This window comes from Herpailurus yagouaroundi, unplaced genomic scaffold, assembly GCF_014898765.1.
Source record: "Herpailurus yagouaroundi ecotype Mexico unplaced genomic scaffold, PumYag 67793, whole genome shotgun sequence".
Lineage (NCBI taxonomy): Eukaryota > Metazoa > Chordata > Mammalia > Carnivora > Felidae > Herpailurus > Herpailurus yagouaroundi.
The window spans coordinates 16,149,902-16,166,557 of NW_024420586.1; the positions used below are offsets into that span (position 1 = coordinate 16,149,902).

The 16,656-nt window shown below is 39.1% G+C and overlaps 1 protein-coding gene across 1 annotated transcript in view; it reads left to right on the plus strand.

Moving 5' to 3' along the window:
* The window catches only part of SYTL5 (synaptotagmin like 5), a 122,915-nt gene that overhangs the window by 32,485 nt on the left and 73,774 nt on the right, over positions 1-16,656 (plus strand). Inside the window, exon 3 of the mRNA XM_040468793.1 lies at positions 3,898-4,107. Within this exon, the coding sequence (XP_040324727.1) occupies positions 3,898-4,107 (210 nt within the window). The remainder of the gene's footprint in view (positions 1-3,897; positions 4,108-16,656) is intronic.

A 16,656-nucleotide genomic window follows, 5' to 3' on the forward strand; every position in this document is an offset into this window, starting at 1 on the left:
TCTGCTCAGGTCATTATCCCAGGGTCATGGGATCAAGCCCCACATTGAGCTCCATGCTGAGCATGGAAACTGCTTGGGATTCTCTCTCTCTCTCTCTCTCTCTCTCTCTCTCTCTCTCTCTCTCTCTTCCCCCCCTCCCTCTCTCCCCCTCTCCTCTGCTCACATGCTCGCTCGCTCTCTCTAAAATAAAAATTACAGGGAGTGAGAATGAGATGGGTATCTGCTGTAGATTTTGTCATCAGAGATAGCCTCTCTGGGGAAGCAGAAATAAAGCTCAAGTAAAAAGGATATAGGGAAGTCAGGTGAAGAACCAGCCAGATGAAGAACTAGGCTGGACTTAGCAGTGAGGATTGGCTAAGTGATGCTGCAGTAACAGCCTCAGACTTTCAGTGGCTTAAAGCAATGAAGGTTTATTTCTCATTTGTGCTACGTATCCGGAAGAGGATGGCTGAGGACTCTACTTCATAGCATCCTCAGACCAGGATTTAGACTTACGGAGTGGAAACTGTCTGGGACATTACCATTCTCCATGCAAAGAAGAGGGTATGTGGTAAACCACGCATTCACTCTAAAGCTCTTACCTGGAATCACACACCACATTTTGTGGACCGGTGCAGGTCACAGGACGACGTTTAATGTCAGGAGGGCAGGGATGTGCCATCTGACTTGTTATACTTTCCCAGCCTCCCTTGTAGCAAGTGGTGGTGATATGACAGTGCATGATCAAGGAACCCAAGGAGAAGTCTGAGGTGAGGAGCTCTACGTCAAGTTTTGTTTTCCTGTTAAGAGACAGGTACAGCTGACACAGCTTGCCCCTTCCTCCTGTCTTTTTACAAAAAAAATTTTAAATGTTTTTATTTTAGAGAGAGAGTGTGGGGGAGGAGGGGGGGTACACAGAATCTGAAGCAGGCTCCAGGCTCTCAGCTGTCAGCACAGAGCCCCACAAAGGGCTTGAGCTCACACAGGGCTTGAACTCACACACTGTGAGATCATGTCCTGAGTCGAAGTAGAATTAAGCTCACTGAGCCACAACGCACCCCACCCCTTCCTCCAGTCTCAAACAAGGATGGGGTTCTCCAGCTGGCTGGCCATTTTGCATAAGAATAAGTCACACCTTGAACATAGGGGACCATTGGGATGAAAGGATCCTGAGTCTTTAATGACCTGATTTGCAGCTGAACTAATGCAAGAACTGCCTAATTCTGGATTTCTTGTTATGTAGGGAAAAAACGAAACCTATTTTTAAGCCTGTTACTTGGAACCAGAAGCATTTCTAGCTTACGTGGTTGGGGGGGAGGGCGGTGATGAATAGATACTGTGCTCGAAACCCAGAAAGTCAGCTTCCTCAGATACCTTTCTGAGACTGGGTCAGCAAGGCAGGAACAAAAGGAGACCCGCCTTGCTTTTTGTAAATGCTGGCTAGTAAGGCAGAGGGAAGAGCCTTCTCTCATCCTGTTCCTCTCTTCTAGCTGCCTATACTCCCTTTCTCCTTGGTGTTAATTCTCCACTTGCATACGTTCGTTTCCCAGTTGCAATTACCCTCCCTCAAACCTTCCCCCTCTTCTTGAGTGTCTGAAAATGGTTATGTCCATTTAATGTAAATTATCCTAGGCATGATTAAATTAGGACAATTGCTAAGAGAGATCTGAAAAATCAGCAGGCTGTTTAGTATTTTGTGCCAGTCTATGGAAGTCTTCCCATCTTTTCCCACAGTCTCAGAGATAGCTCCTAGAGTATGTGGGACACTTAGCAACAATTGCCTTAGAAATTCCATTACTGTGTTGGGACCTTTACATTCTTGTTTCCTTGTGGCATGATTTACATGGGGCCCCGAGTCTTTTCAGACTTTAGAAATGCCCTAAGTCAAACCTGATTGCTAAATAGTCTTACCAGTAGAGCACAAAGAAAGATGCGATGAAAATGTTTCACTCTATGGCCATAATTTCTCCAAGTGGTCTCACCCATTCTGTGGAACTAAGTGATTAAGGAAGGAACTGGTAAGTGATTCACGCAAGTGGTCATGGAATTTTTTTTTCCAGAAGAGGATCTGCCCACCAGCCTATTCAGCTAGGACTGCTATCCATGATTGCTGTCTTTGCTCTACCCATTTTAATTTGTTTCTTTATCATTCTTGCATGAATTGTTGTAGATTTCAAATAAGCAATGTTTTATTTCTCCTGTGCCCTGAGGTGTTCAGACACCTGTTGTGATTCTCCGGACAATATAATCGTGGTCTTCGAATGAGAACTCATTTTGTTATCTTAAAGCTTGTAGCTTCTGCAAGTTTTCAAAAGCAAATTATGTGGAGCTTTTCTTACATTCAATTTCTTAAGCCAGTTGTTCATGGAAAAAAAAAAGGGCATAAAGGTACTTTGTAAGCTCTAAATCAGGGATTAGGAAAATTTGCCGTGGGTTCTTGTCATCTGCGTTTTGGTGGACAAGAAGGAGGACTTGAGGGCGTTCTGTATGGCTGCCTGTCGTAACGAATGAATCATCTTGCATCATTTGTCCTCTTCGTAACTAACATTGAGGATACTGGGAATCCTTAGCAGATCATCCTGTTTTTACTCATTTTTTGTCTTTGAATGCCAGAGTGCCCAGCATACACTAGGCAGTCAAGAAATGTTCGTTGGATGAATGAATGAGACAGTTAATCAAAGGTTTTGGAAACCTTATTCCTTTTTTAAACTCCCCGTTAGGAATCTCTCATCAGACTAGCAATTAAAAAACCTAGTTTCTGGTTTTGTATAACAGAGCTCAGTACCACAAATGTAAAAGGAAATGTTATGAGATGTATGAAGTGATCCCGGGATGTTTGTTTCTTCTGGAACATAGAAATGTTGTGTTCAAGAAGGGTCTGGAGATGAGCCTATCTTTTAGAGTATTGTTTCTCCAAATTTGGCAGTATATTAGAATAAATAGTCACACGTTGAAAAAATATCAGAGTCTGGGGGAGGGGAGACTAGAGAATCAGTACTTTTAAAAATCCTCCCAGGTGATTCCAGCATATAGCCAAATTTGAGCACAGATGGTCCAAAGCTGTGCCTCTGAAACTCGGATCACCTGGAGATTTTGTGACTATGCAGACTCTGATCCACTAGGTCTAAGGTGGGGCCTGAAATTATGCATTCCCAGTAAGTTCCCTGTTGCATCACTTTGAATAGCTCATTTCTAATGTGTATATTTAAAAAATTACGTGTCAGGCATTAAACAAAGGGACGTAGAACTAGCATTTATTTAGTATATGCCAGGCACCATGCCGGTAACTTTACGTATATTATCTTGCTCAAAGTTAAAAACAATCACGTAAGAACATTATTACCCCTATTTTAGAAATGAAGAAATTAAGGTTTAGCTGACAAATCATTGCCTCAGTTTGGACAGCTGATTCCTGATAGAACATACAGGTCGGCGGTAGTTGTCGGAAACCATCCAATGCTGAGAAGTGTTGGGACATGTCTTTGTAGAAAACTGTTTATTGGATCGCTTGGGGAAAGTGTCAGTGATTTCACACTCTTGCTTCATGTAGTGTATCCAGGCAGGTAAGGAACGTGGTACTGGGCGAGCTGCCAGATGGGTTGTACTCCTGCGTTAAGATATTGGAGACGTACTGGTGAAGTTAGAGTAGCATGTGAATCAGTACTAATAGCAAAATAGTAGTGGCGGTGGAGGACGTCCGAATTCAAACGTAAAACACAAGCGCTGTGGTTTTCCACTACTGATATCGAAAGATTACCGATGTTAGAGAAAGAAATTGTGTTTCCTCAAAGCATTTGGCTCTGACTCCTTGATTCTCTCAAGTGTTCTTCCAAGTGAAAATACCCCTTAAGTGAAGAGAGCTCTGTACCTCTGTTTTCTTTTTGTGTTCAGCGATGTTTTTTCTCCCTCTCCTTCCAGGAAGCTGAAAAATGAACTCTTAGAAGCAAAACGTAGAAGTGGGAAGACTCAACAAGAAACCAGCAGAGTCTGTGTCTACTGTCAGAGAAACCTGGGCTTAATATTCGACCGAGGAGACCCGTGCCGGGCCTGCTCACTGAGAGTGTGCAGCGAATGCCGGGTCTCGGGCCTTGACGGCAGCTGGCAATGCACCATCTGTGCCAAAGTCGCGTGAGTTTCTTGTCTTTGTGCGGAATGCCAGATTTGATGACTGAAAGGATTGGAGCGGGGAAAGAAAAACAGAAAAAAGTATTTAAAATTTAGGGATAGAGAGTAGAATACAAATATAGCCCAACACAGGCTCAGCAATGCCTTTGTAGAATTCTGGGGTGGGGTGTGTGTGTGTGTGTGTGTGTGTGTGTGTGTGCGCGCGCGCGCGCGCGCATGAGTAAGCATACACTAGCAAAATAGAGAACAGTATTTTTAGTTTTAAAGACTGTAAAACAGTCAAATTGGAAGCCTGGCAGAATGAGGTCTCTTTCTACATTTGAAAACCATGCACAAGCTTTCTTCACTTATAGCCCCACTTGGCTCACATGTCTTCTCAGAAGGCACAGGCAATTCCCCGAAGCCGTCCTTAGATGTGTGGGGTGACTGGCAGGAAGAGTATGAAATATCCATCCAGCCTGCTTTCCACGTCACATGCGGGGCAAAGCTTTTTCTGCATCTATTGAAATGAGCATATGGTTTTTATCCTTTCTCTTATTGCTGTGACGTATCACATTGGTTGATTGATTTGTGAATATTGACCTCCTGCCTTGCATCCTAGGAATAAATCCAGGTTGATCATGGTGAATGATTTCTCTGATGTGTTGTTAGATTCAGTTTGCTAGTATTTGTTGAGGATATTTGCATCTATGCTCATCAAAGATATTGGCCTGTAGTTCTCTTTCTTTTTTATTTGTAGTATCTTTATCCTGTTTTGGTATCAGGGTCATGCTGACCTCATAGACTGAATTTGGAAGGTTCTTCCCTCTACTATCTTTTTTTAGTACTTTGAGAAGAATAGGTATTAGCACTCCTTAAATGTTTGGTAGATTTCAACTCTGAAGCCACCTGGTTTCTTGGGAATTTTTTGAGAACTGATTCAATTACAATTGCTGATAACCTGTTCACATTTTTTTATTTCTTCCTGATTTAGTTTTGGGAAGTTACATGTTTCTGTGAATTTATCCATTTTTCTAAGTTGTCCAGTTGTCCATATAATTTTTTTTATAATCTCTTATAATTCTTTTGTATTTCTGTGGTATTGGTTGTTATTTCTCTTCTTTCATTTCTGTTTGAGTCCTCTCTCTTTTGCCCCCACCCCCACGTTTTAGGCATATATTGTCATACTTGACATTGTATTATTTCATGATTACCTTGATTGAATTTTATAGATATGCTTAATTTTACTGGTTTTCTGCTTCCTACTTTTCTTACTCCTGCCTATGGTCCTTCTTTTCCACTCATTGGATCTCCTTTAACATTTCTTGTAGGATTGGTTTAGTGGTCATGAATTCCTTTAATTTTTGTTTGGAAAACACTGTATCTATCCTTCTGTTTTGAATGATAGCCCTGCTGGATAGAGTATTCTTTGCTGCAGGTTTTTTCTTTCAGTACTTAGGCTATATCATGCCACTCCCTTCTGGCCTGCCAAGTATCTGCTAAAAAAAAAAATCAGCTCAGGGAGCCTGGGTGGCTCAGTTGGTTAAGCGTTCGACTCCAGCTCAGGTCATGATCTCACAGTCCGTGAGTTTGAGCCCCATGTTGGGCTCTGTGCTGATAGTTTAGAGCCTGGAGCCTGCTTCGGATTCTATGTCTCCCTCTCTCCTTCCCCCCCCCCCCCCACTTGTGCTCTGTCTTTCTCTCAAAAATAAATAAACATTAAAAAAAGAATTTACAAATTTCTTGGAAATTACTTAGAAAGTCCACAGTTTATATGTTTTCTATTCATTTCTTAAGGGTCTCACTGAGATCCTCCACTCTTCTCAAATCCAGTGAGTATCTCTATGATGATTGCTTTAAATTCTCTATCAGGCATATTATTAATTTCCATTTTGTTAAGCTCTCTTTCTGTGATTTTGCCCTGTTCTTTAATTTAGGGCACATCCCTCTGTCTCTTCATTGTGTCTGTCTGTGTCTGTTTCTATGTGTTAGAAAAGTCAGCCATGTCTCCTGCTCTTAAAAGTAGTAGCCTTATGAAGAAGAAGTCCTAGAGTGCCCTGCGATGTAGTGTCCCCTCTTCACCAGAACCTGGTGCTTCAGGGGTGTCTCCTATGTGTTATGTGCACTCTACTGTTGTGGCTGAGCCAATTTGCCTTCAGTACACTTGTCTGCAATGGCTCTCTTTGCCTGTTGTGGGCAGGGTTTGGTCTCTCTGGGGTTAGTGGGCCACTCTGAGGCTGTCTTATGCTTCATTTAAGTCAGACCTGGCATTTGTCAGGTATCCAATGGCACCGAACTGCAGGGCACTCTCCCTGAGTTGTCCCCTGGGAATCTTTTGTTGATGAGCAGTCCCTGCAGTCAGACCAGGTGTCTTCCCCCCAGCCCACTGTTGGGTCTGTAGTGGTGTGTGTGGTTATCTTCCCCTCTTCCTGGGGCAGGGGTCACTTTGGAGTTTCACCGGCCTCTGTCAGGGCTGCTTTCACACTGCTAGGCTTGTGGCAACACTTTGGATGAGCTCTGGTCAAAGCGTATTAGAGGCGGCGGGTCCATAGAAGAATGCTAGGGCATGGCACACTGTTAGCAAGGTGATTCCCTTAGGTGACAGTGTGTCTAGATTGGGGGTGGGGCAAGAGAGGGAAATGGTGCCTGCCAGCAATGTTGTTCTAGGAGAAGTCTCCCAATGATCCCTGCCCCTCCAGCACATGCTCTGAGATTAAGAAACAAGTCTCCGTCCCATATACCTCAGGTGTTTTTCAAACTGCTTCTCTGCTTTATCTCAGTGGAGCTGTTTGTTGTGCTCCTTAAGGATGGAGACTCAGTTTCCTTTCCCCCTCCTGGCTGTCCCAGAGCCACGCCCCCTGATTTTTAAGGTTCCAGGTGTTAAGCCCCGCTGATTGTAAGAACTCAGAAAATAAGGTCCCTCTGGTTTTCAAAGCCAAATGTTACGGGTTTTGTCTTCGCCATGCAGGTGCCTGGTGTGGCGATCTCCTCCTCCATGCCTGCAGTGTCCCTTTCTCCCAGGGACAGTCCTGTGAGTCTGTTTAGCTCCGAACTACATCTGTGCTCTTCCTACCCTCTTCAATGTGTCCTCTTGTCCACATTTAGGTGTGGAAAGTCAGCTCCGCCAGTCTTTGGGTCATTCTCTGGTTAAGTACACTGGTGTGGGTGTTACCTAGTTGTATCCATGGGATGAGGTGAGCTTAGGAATCCATCTTCCTCAGAGTTCCCAAATCTGTATTCATTTTCTAAATGAAGTTTAGTCATCTGCAAATCAGGATGCAAAAATAATGTTAGACATCTTAATTTCACATGAAATCAAATCGTTTCCTTTGGCTATTTCTCCTTATGCCTGTTGAGAAAAACTATCAAAAGTTGATCACTTTGCTTTCTCGTCGAAAATAACACGATACATCTGTGAGTCAAGTAAGTAATGCAGAAGTTGCTGTTTTCAACTCTGGACATTTTTTAGAAAGTTTGTCTGAGTGTGTTGTAATAGCTTTCTCCAATTCTGCTCCCCTTAATTTGGCATTTCAGAGTTGGCTATAAAGGCTCTTCCAGTACAGTCAGATACTAAGTCACCAAGGAAATAATAAATTAATGGACAGAATTTTCTCAATTTTAGTTTTGCGTCTACACAATTTTGAGGGACATTTCTCCCTCCCCATTCTTAGTGACCACTAGCAGGCAACAAATCGAATTTAAAAATTAACAAGAAGCAAAGAAAGAGAAATAGAAAAACTTGGATGGAGACTAATGTCCTTGTTTTTTATTGACCCTTATACAAATGGCCTTCTGGGTTTCTTTTATTAGAGTTAACTTACACAAAAGAACACAAGTCACAAGTATACAGCGGAGTTTCTCAATTTCAGCATTACTGATATCTTGGTTGATATAATTTGGAGAGTGACAGTGTCTAACGCACTGCAGGATGTTTAGCAACATCCCTGGCCTCCACCCGCTAGATGCCTGTAGCACCCCTCCTCCACCTTCCAATGTGACAATGAAAAATTCCTGCAGAAGGTGCTGAATGTCCCCTGAGGAGGAAAATCTGCCCCTGCTTGAGAAGCACTGGTGAACGGCTTAGGGAATCGTAACAATTTCTGTGCCGTTATCTCTAAGGTGAAGAAGTAGAACATTATTAATACTCAAGAAGCCTTTCCCATTCCTCCTCCCAGTCCCTGCTCCCTTTTTTTATCTCCCAAAAAGAAACACTATCCTGCTAACGTCATAGATGAGCTTTGACTCCTTTATATTTTATGTAAACTTAATGACGTGGTGTGTATTTGTTTGTTGATAACTTTGTTAACATTATACTTGAGAGACTAGTGTATTTTGTCACCTCTATTAGTCATCTATTCGTTTTTACTGTTTGGTAATGTTACAGTTTAGAAGTATACATGAATTAGGGGCGCCTGGGCGGCTCAGTCGGTTAAGCGTCCGACTTTGGTTCAGGTCATGATCTCACGGTTCGTGGATTTGAGCCCCACATTGGGCTCTTTGCTGTCAACACAGAGCCTGCTTGGGATCCTCTGTCCCCCTCTGTCTCTGCCCCTCCCCTGCTTGCTTGCATGCTCTCTCTCTCTCTCTCTCTCTCTCTAAGGTAAACAAACATTAAAAAGAGAAATATACATAAATTGATAAACTATCATTAATGAATATTTGGGATGTTTTCAGTTTTCGCCTCTTACAAATAATGTTACTATAAATATTCTTGTACATGTCTCTTAGCACACATGTGTATGCATTTCTGTTGGATGTATACATAGGACTAAAATGGCTGTGTCACAGAATACGCATGTGTTCCATTTCAGTAGATGATGCCAGATCAAATTTTAAATTTTCCGGAGTGGTTGTGCCACATTACCTTTTCATTAGCAGTGCACGGACATTGTAATTGTTTACATTTTTCCTTTTTTGCTTTTATAATTTTGTTGACTGTATAGTGGAGTAATTTACATTTTCTTTATTACTAACGAGAATGAGAATATTTTCGTATATTTATTGACCATTTGAACATCCTTTCTGGTGAAGTGCTAGTTCAAGTCTCTTGCCTATTTTTCTGTTGTCTTTTACTGACTAATTTGAAGAACCTCTTTATATATCCTGCATACAAACCACGTCGGTTATTTCTGTTATAGATACTTTTCTGACTTGCCTTTTTACTCTTAATGGTGCCATTTAATGAACAGATATCTCTAATTTTTGTGGCTCAATTCGTTTATCTCTTCCTGTTTGATTAGTGGGATTTTTTTTTCTATATCCTGTTAAAGAAAACTTTCCCTAACTTTCAAATCATAAAAATATTCTCCTATGCGATCTTCTGTATCGTCATAGGTTTAACTTTTACCTTTAGACCTACAATCTGCCTGGAACTGATTTTTGCGTATGCTTATGATTTAGGGATTTATTTTTATATTTGAATATGTATATGCACATGACCCTGGAACATTCATTAAAATGACCATCATTTTTTCACTGTTCTACAGTGTCACTTTCACAAATCAAGTATTATTTATGACTAATCTATCATTCTGCCAGTGCCGCAGGTTTAGACTTGCAACCCTGTTCTTTTTGTTCAGAATTCCCTGGCTATTATTGACCCCTGGCATTTTCATATAAATTTTAGAATCAGCTTAACAGTTCCCACAAAATAAACCCTGTTGGCATTTTTATAGGAATCGTATTATATCCACAGATGCTTTTGGGGGAGTATTGACATCTTTCAGAATTTAGTCTCTCTATACACAAACACTATGTGCCTATTTATTTGCTTTTAATTTCTCTCAATAAAACGTTATAGTCTCTGGGTACAACTTTTACACATTATTAGATTTATTCCAAGTATTTGATTTTTATGTTATTCCAGACAGTATCTTTTTAAGGTGTTTATTTTTAAGAGAGAGAGAGAACAAGCGAGCAAGTGCATGAGCAGGGGAGGAGCAGAGAGAGAGGGGCACAGAGGATCTGAAGTGGACCCTAGGCTAACAGCAGTATGCCAAATGTGGGGCTCAAACTCACAAACTGTGAGATCATGATCTGAGCCAAAGTCTGACGCTTGACTGACTGAGCCACCCAAGTACCCTGAATAGTATCTTTTTTAAATTTTATTTTCTAATTGTTGCTATGTGGAAATACAATTGATTTGAATAGTCTGACCTTGTATTTAGCAATCTTTTTAAATTTACTTGTTGTTTATAACAGTTTCTGTGGAGTCTTTCAGATTTTATTTATATACAATCATGTCATCTGTGAAGAATGACTTTTATTTCTTCCTTTCTAATATTTGTATCTTTTTTGCCATATTGCATATTTGTTTTGAATTTTATTGCTTTCTGCCTTCTTTATTTGTTTCCTTCTTTTTGCTTTCTTTAGATTTAACGTATCTTTCACTAGTGACTTTTTTGCATCATGGATATTTAATTTAGAAATTGTGAATATAATTAATATGTTTAATAAAAGTCACTTTAAAGCATGGCCAGTCTATAAAAGAAGGTTATTTCAGAATAATATCATTCCATTTCCCTACGTGTATTGGATGACTTTTAGGTGAATAAATGTTATAGCCTTGCGTCCCCCTATGGAATCCTCTCTATGACATTTACTCTGGACTGAGATTTGGATCCCAACTCCTTCTCAAGTGACTTTAAAGCTGTGATGACTCAAACTTTTCAAGTTTCTATATTCCCTGATATTTGAATGGATATATTCTCATCCTTTAGTACATCTAGGTTCCATATTTTATATCTCGTTCTCCTTTTTTTCCATTTTTTTCGTTAATGATTTTTTTGATTCAGGTGTTTAGATACTTGCTTTCCTAGCCTTTGTTTTTTCTAACATATGCATTTCAGATTATAAATTTTCCTGTTTTCACTGCTTCAGCTGCATCCCACACATTTTTATGTCAATTCATTTTAGTACCTTTACTGCATTCTGTTTAATAATTTCCATCATCTTTTTCGATATGAGATCTTTATAATTGTCTTTTTTCTAATTTTATAAAACTTTATCTCTTTTTGATAGTGATTTCTAGCTTAATTCAATGCGGTCAGAGGAAATTCTCTGATTTCAGTCTTTGAAATTTGGCTCAGCAAATGGTCAGTGTTGTTAAATATTTCCTATGCCATTGAAAGAAAAAATTCTGCAGTGTTTATTTGAATATCCTAGATATATCTATTAATGATGTTTGTTAATTGTGTTGTCCAAATCTCCCATATCCTTACTGATTTTTTTAATCTGTGTATTCTATCCAATATTTAGAGAGGTATATACTAACCTCTCTCAATTAATGATTATGGATTTTCTATCTATCCTTTTAGTTCTTTTTTTTAAGATTTTATTTTTAAGTAATCTCTATACCCACTATGGGGCTCAAACTCACAACCCCAAGATCAAGAGTCACATGTTCTACCAACTGAGCCAGCCAGGTGCCTCTCTATCCTTTTAGTTCTGATAATATTTTATTTATATATGTTAAAGTGATCGTCTTGAGTGCTTAAATATTTTGGATTTTGATATTTTATAGGTGTACATTATGAAAACTTGATCCTGATGGCAAGTTATGATTTTTTTCCTAACGTTTATTTGTTGTTATGGCTGCAGCAGCATTTTGTGTGTGTGTGTGTGTGTGTGTGTGTGTGTGTATGTGTGTGTGTGTGTGTTTTAGTGTATGGTTGGTAAATCCTCTTTTATCCTTTTACTTTCAACCCTTCTGTTTCCTTATATTTAAGGTGTCTCTTCTGTAAGTAGCATATAATTGTGCATGTGTGTGTTAAATCCTATCCAACAGTTGTCATTAATTAAGATATTTATTCCATTTGTACTAAAAAAGTTACTCATACATTTTACTTAAAATCTACCACCTATTTACTTGCTCTTTGTCCCATGTATTCCTTTCTTTATTTCAAATTATTGGCCTTCATTTAGGTTGTCTAAGTATTTTTTCTATTTCTCTTCTTTATTATTTATAGATTTTTTATCAGTCATCTAGTGATTACTTGAGAGATTACGACATACATTCTTGACTTACTAAAATCTAATATAAATGAGTCCTTTTGGCAGTTCCAAGAAATACCAGAATGTTAAAATCCTTTAACTCCCTGTACTCCCCTTCTAGTGCTATCGTACATGTAGAATATCTGCATATCTATCTATATCTATACATAGACATACACATGTATTTGTACTTACAGAGGTACACATATACACTTTGTCTTAGCCCATTCAGACAGCCGTAACAGAATAACACTGACTGGGCGGCTTATAAACAACACAAATTGATTTCTCACACTTTTGGAGACTGAGAAGTCCAAGATCAAGGTTCTGGCAGATATGTTGTCTGCTGAAGGCCTGCTTCTTGGTTCGTAGACAGCTGTCTTCTCATTGTGTCCTCACATTGTGAAAAGGGCAAAGAAAGTCTCTGGGCTCTCTTGATAAGGGCCACAGTCACCTGCCAAGGGCTTTACCCCCAAATACCAGGACAATGGAATTGTGTTTCAACATGAATTACAAGGGGGACACAGACATTCAGACTAACATACTTAATCACATAAGACAGTACTGTTATTTTATAGTTAATATTTACTTAGATTTACTGCACTGTTACCCTTTCCATTGCTCTGTATTTTTATTATTACATTTTGTGCTTCCTTCTGGGATAGTTTTCCTCTTGCCTAAGGGTTACCCTTCAGTGTTTCCTTTAGTGTAGTCCTCCTGGTGATAAATACTCAGTTTTTGTTTTTGTTTTTGTTTTTGTTTTAGCAATGCTTTACTTTATCCTTAATTTTCAAGCATGTTTTTGCCAGTTACTGAACTCTAGGTTAGACGTTACTAACTTTCACTTATTTGAAGACCTTATTCCATTGACTTCTGGTTTCCAATGCTTCTGTCAGGAAGTAAGATACCATTATATTGTTGCTTTTTTGAAGGTACTGTTGACCCTTGAACAAGGTGGGGTTAGGGGCACTGACGCCCCAGATAGTTAAAAATCTATGTATAACTTTTGACTCCCTGAAAACTTAATAGCCTCTCTTGACCAGAAGCCTTACCAGTAACATAAACCATTTATTACCACATATTTCATATGTTACATGTGTTATATACTGTATTTTGACAATAAAGTGAGCTAGAAAATCTTAGGGAAGAGAAAATACATTTACATTACTGTACTGTATCAATACTGTAAGCTAAGTTTACATCATCTGTTTACAAGATGAATCATCTGTCAGTACCTACACCAATATTGTCTTCTTTGATATAAAATACTGTAGATATTATATATATTACATACATATATTAAAGATATATATGATATCTTTGAAAGCAACGTTAGAAGATGGTAAGGAAACTAGTACATTGTTCATTGTATGTTAAATATCACTCACCTTATGCCTAGGTGAGCGTAGGCTGACCACTTCCATACATGTCTTGCACAAAATGTTCCACTCAGTGAATACTTAGGCCATGATGATGATGACACAAAATGTCTCATACGTTTCTTAACAGCATAGTTAATTAGATTTTCACACAGAGACACACACACATGTAACAGATAAGTTGATTATTAACTCTATGAACATAGAAGTTTATTAACTGTACAGCATGGTGATTATTTACTATTCATTAAGTGGAAGTAGATCATCACAGAGGTCTTTGTCCTTGTCGTCTTCATGTTAAGTAGGCTAAGGAGGAAGAGGAAGGGTTGGTCTTGCTGTCTCGGGTGGCAGAGGCAGAAGAGGTTGAGGAGGTACAAGAGAAGGCGGGAAAGACAGGCACCCTCAGTGTAACTTTACAGAAATCCATTGTAATTTCTGACTTTTTTGCTTTTTCATTTCTCTAAAAATATTTGTGGTACCAACCCTTCTTTCATGGCTTGCTTTAGTTTGAGTGCCCCTATCATAGAAGGGTCCGTGTTGTGAAAGAAACCAAAGCCATGTTGAGTAACTGAGACTCCTCTGCTCAATTAGCTAATTTCAATTTGTTTTCTGGCACCACTTCTTCTATGTCTTACTCTTCATCATCTGTTCTTGTTCAGAAGTGCTAATCTCCATCAAGTCGTCTTCTGCTAATTCCTCTGATGTGATGTCTGTTAGCTCTTGAACTTCTCTAAGATTCATACCTTGAAACCCTTTACTCCTCACATTTTTTGCCATAACCAGAATCTCTTTCATGATTTCCTTGGCTGGCTCTGTATAAACCCCGTGAAGTCACGTACAACATCTGTGCACAGTTTTCACCAGGAGAAATTTATTATTTTGGGCTGATGGCTTTTGTGGATTTTCCTATAACAACAGTGGCATCTCCAGTGGTGTAATCTTCCCATGCTTTCATGTTTTCTCTATTAGGGTTCTTTTCCATAATGTTGACAATCCATTCCATAGAGTACCATGTATAATGAGCCTTAAAGGTCCTTATGACCCCCTGCTTTAGAGGCTGAATTAGAGATACTGTGTTTGGGCACAAGTAGACTACTTCATTGGTGTTGAACTCATGGTCTTCTGGGTGGTCAGGGGCATTGTCCAAATCAAAAGAACTTTAGAAGGTAGTACTTCACTGTCAAGGTGTTTCCTGACTTTAGGGACAAGAATCTTTGAAATCAATTTAAAAGCAGGGTTCTCATTGTTAACACCTTCTTGTTGTACAACCAAAAACACTAGCAGCTGATGTTTATCTTTTTTCTTCAAGGTTAGGGGTTTAGCGGCTTTATAGATAAGGGCAGTGCTGATGATAAACCCAACTGCATTTGCACATAAAAGTACAGTTAGCCTATCCCTTCCTGTCTTGGATCCTAGTGTTCGCTTCTCTTCGTTACTAACAAATGTAACAAATGTCCTTTGTGGTATTTTTCCCCCAGAATAGGTTACTTTCATCTGCATTAAAAACCTATTTGAGCAAATATCCTTTCTCCTCAGTGAGTTTGTAAGTGCTGTCTGGAAACTCATCTGCTGCCTCTAAGTTGGCTAAAGATGCTTCTCCTCTTATCTTGACATTTTTTTTAAGGCAAACCTCTTTCTAAAATTACCAAACCATCCTTGGCTGGCATGAAATTCTCCAGCTTTAGAGTCTACACCTTTCTTTTGCTTTAAGTTGTCATATCATGATTTCATTTTTCCCCCCAAATCACGTTAGAGTCTATAGGTTATGCCTTTCTTGTGACAGTCCTGCACCTACATAAAAGCTGCATTTTTTTTATACAAGATAGAGAGGTATTTTGCAAAAAGTGCAAGGTTTTCCTGCCCGCTAGTGTAACTGCAGCAATGGCTTCATGAGTTTCTTTTTCTCTTTTTTACAATGGTCCTCACAGTGGATTCATATATCTTGAATGGGCGGGCAACCACAGCCGCAGGCCTCAATCTGTGGTACATATAAAGCAATTCATCTTTTTCTTATAATATCATGACTTTTCTCTACTTCTTGGGAGCACTTCCAGCATCACTAGTGGCACTCTGTATGGGTCCAGTGGTGTCATTTGAGGTTTGAGGTATTGCACTAAACGTGAAAACTATGAGAACCATGAGGGATCACTTTTTACTGTGATACGTGGTTTACTGTAGAGATGAACTATTCATGCAGAGATGATTAGTGTCACATGGCACCTTAAGTAGATACTTGCAACTCTTGAGCTCACCACAAGAGCAACAGGAGGGGGCTACAAAATTACTACAGTAGTAGAGCTTATACTACAGGTAATTTTATGCAGTCATGATTTAATACTGCATCTTTACTTTTGTATACATTTTTCTCAACTGAAATAGCGCCATATATAGTCTCTAAGTCTTTGTGTACATAAATGTTGATAAGGTTTAACTTTTTATGATATATTTGTACATATTTTGTGGTAGTAAATGGTAACATAGACTAGTGTCCACATATATTTTATGCAATTCATGACATAGATTTTCCTTAATTCTTTAATATTTCTAGGCTGTGCATTTCCTCTGAGTTTTTCAAATTGTCACAACTCTCCAAATCTCAATTCTTTTATACTTATTAAGGGCTGTTTTGTGACCCAGTATGTGATCTATCTTGGAGAATGTTCCATGCACACTTGAGAAGAAAGTATATTCTGTTGCTTTGGGATGTGGAATTCTAAATATATCTGTCAAGTTCATCTGATCCAATGTATCATTCAGGGCCCTTGTTTCTTTACTGATTCTATGTCTAGATGATATATCCATTGCTGTAAGTGGAGTATTAAAATCCCCTGCAATTACGACATTCTTATCAATAAGGTTGCTGATGTTTGTGATTGTTTTATATGTTTCAGTGCTCCCCAATTCTGCTAGAACTGATACATAAATTCAGCAAAGTCACAGGATACAAAATTAATGTACAGAAATCAGTTGCATTTTTATACACCAATAATGAAGCAACAGAAAGAGAAATAAAGAAACTGATCCCATTCACAATTGCACCAAGAATCATAAAAGACCTAGGAATAAACCTAACCAAAGATGTAAAAGATGTATATGCTGAAAACTATAGAAAGCTTATGAAGGAAATTGAAGAAGATACCAAGAAATGGAAAAACATTCCATGCTCATGGATTAGAAGAATAAGAGAGTGAGTGAATGAGTA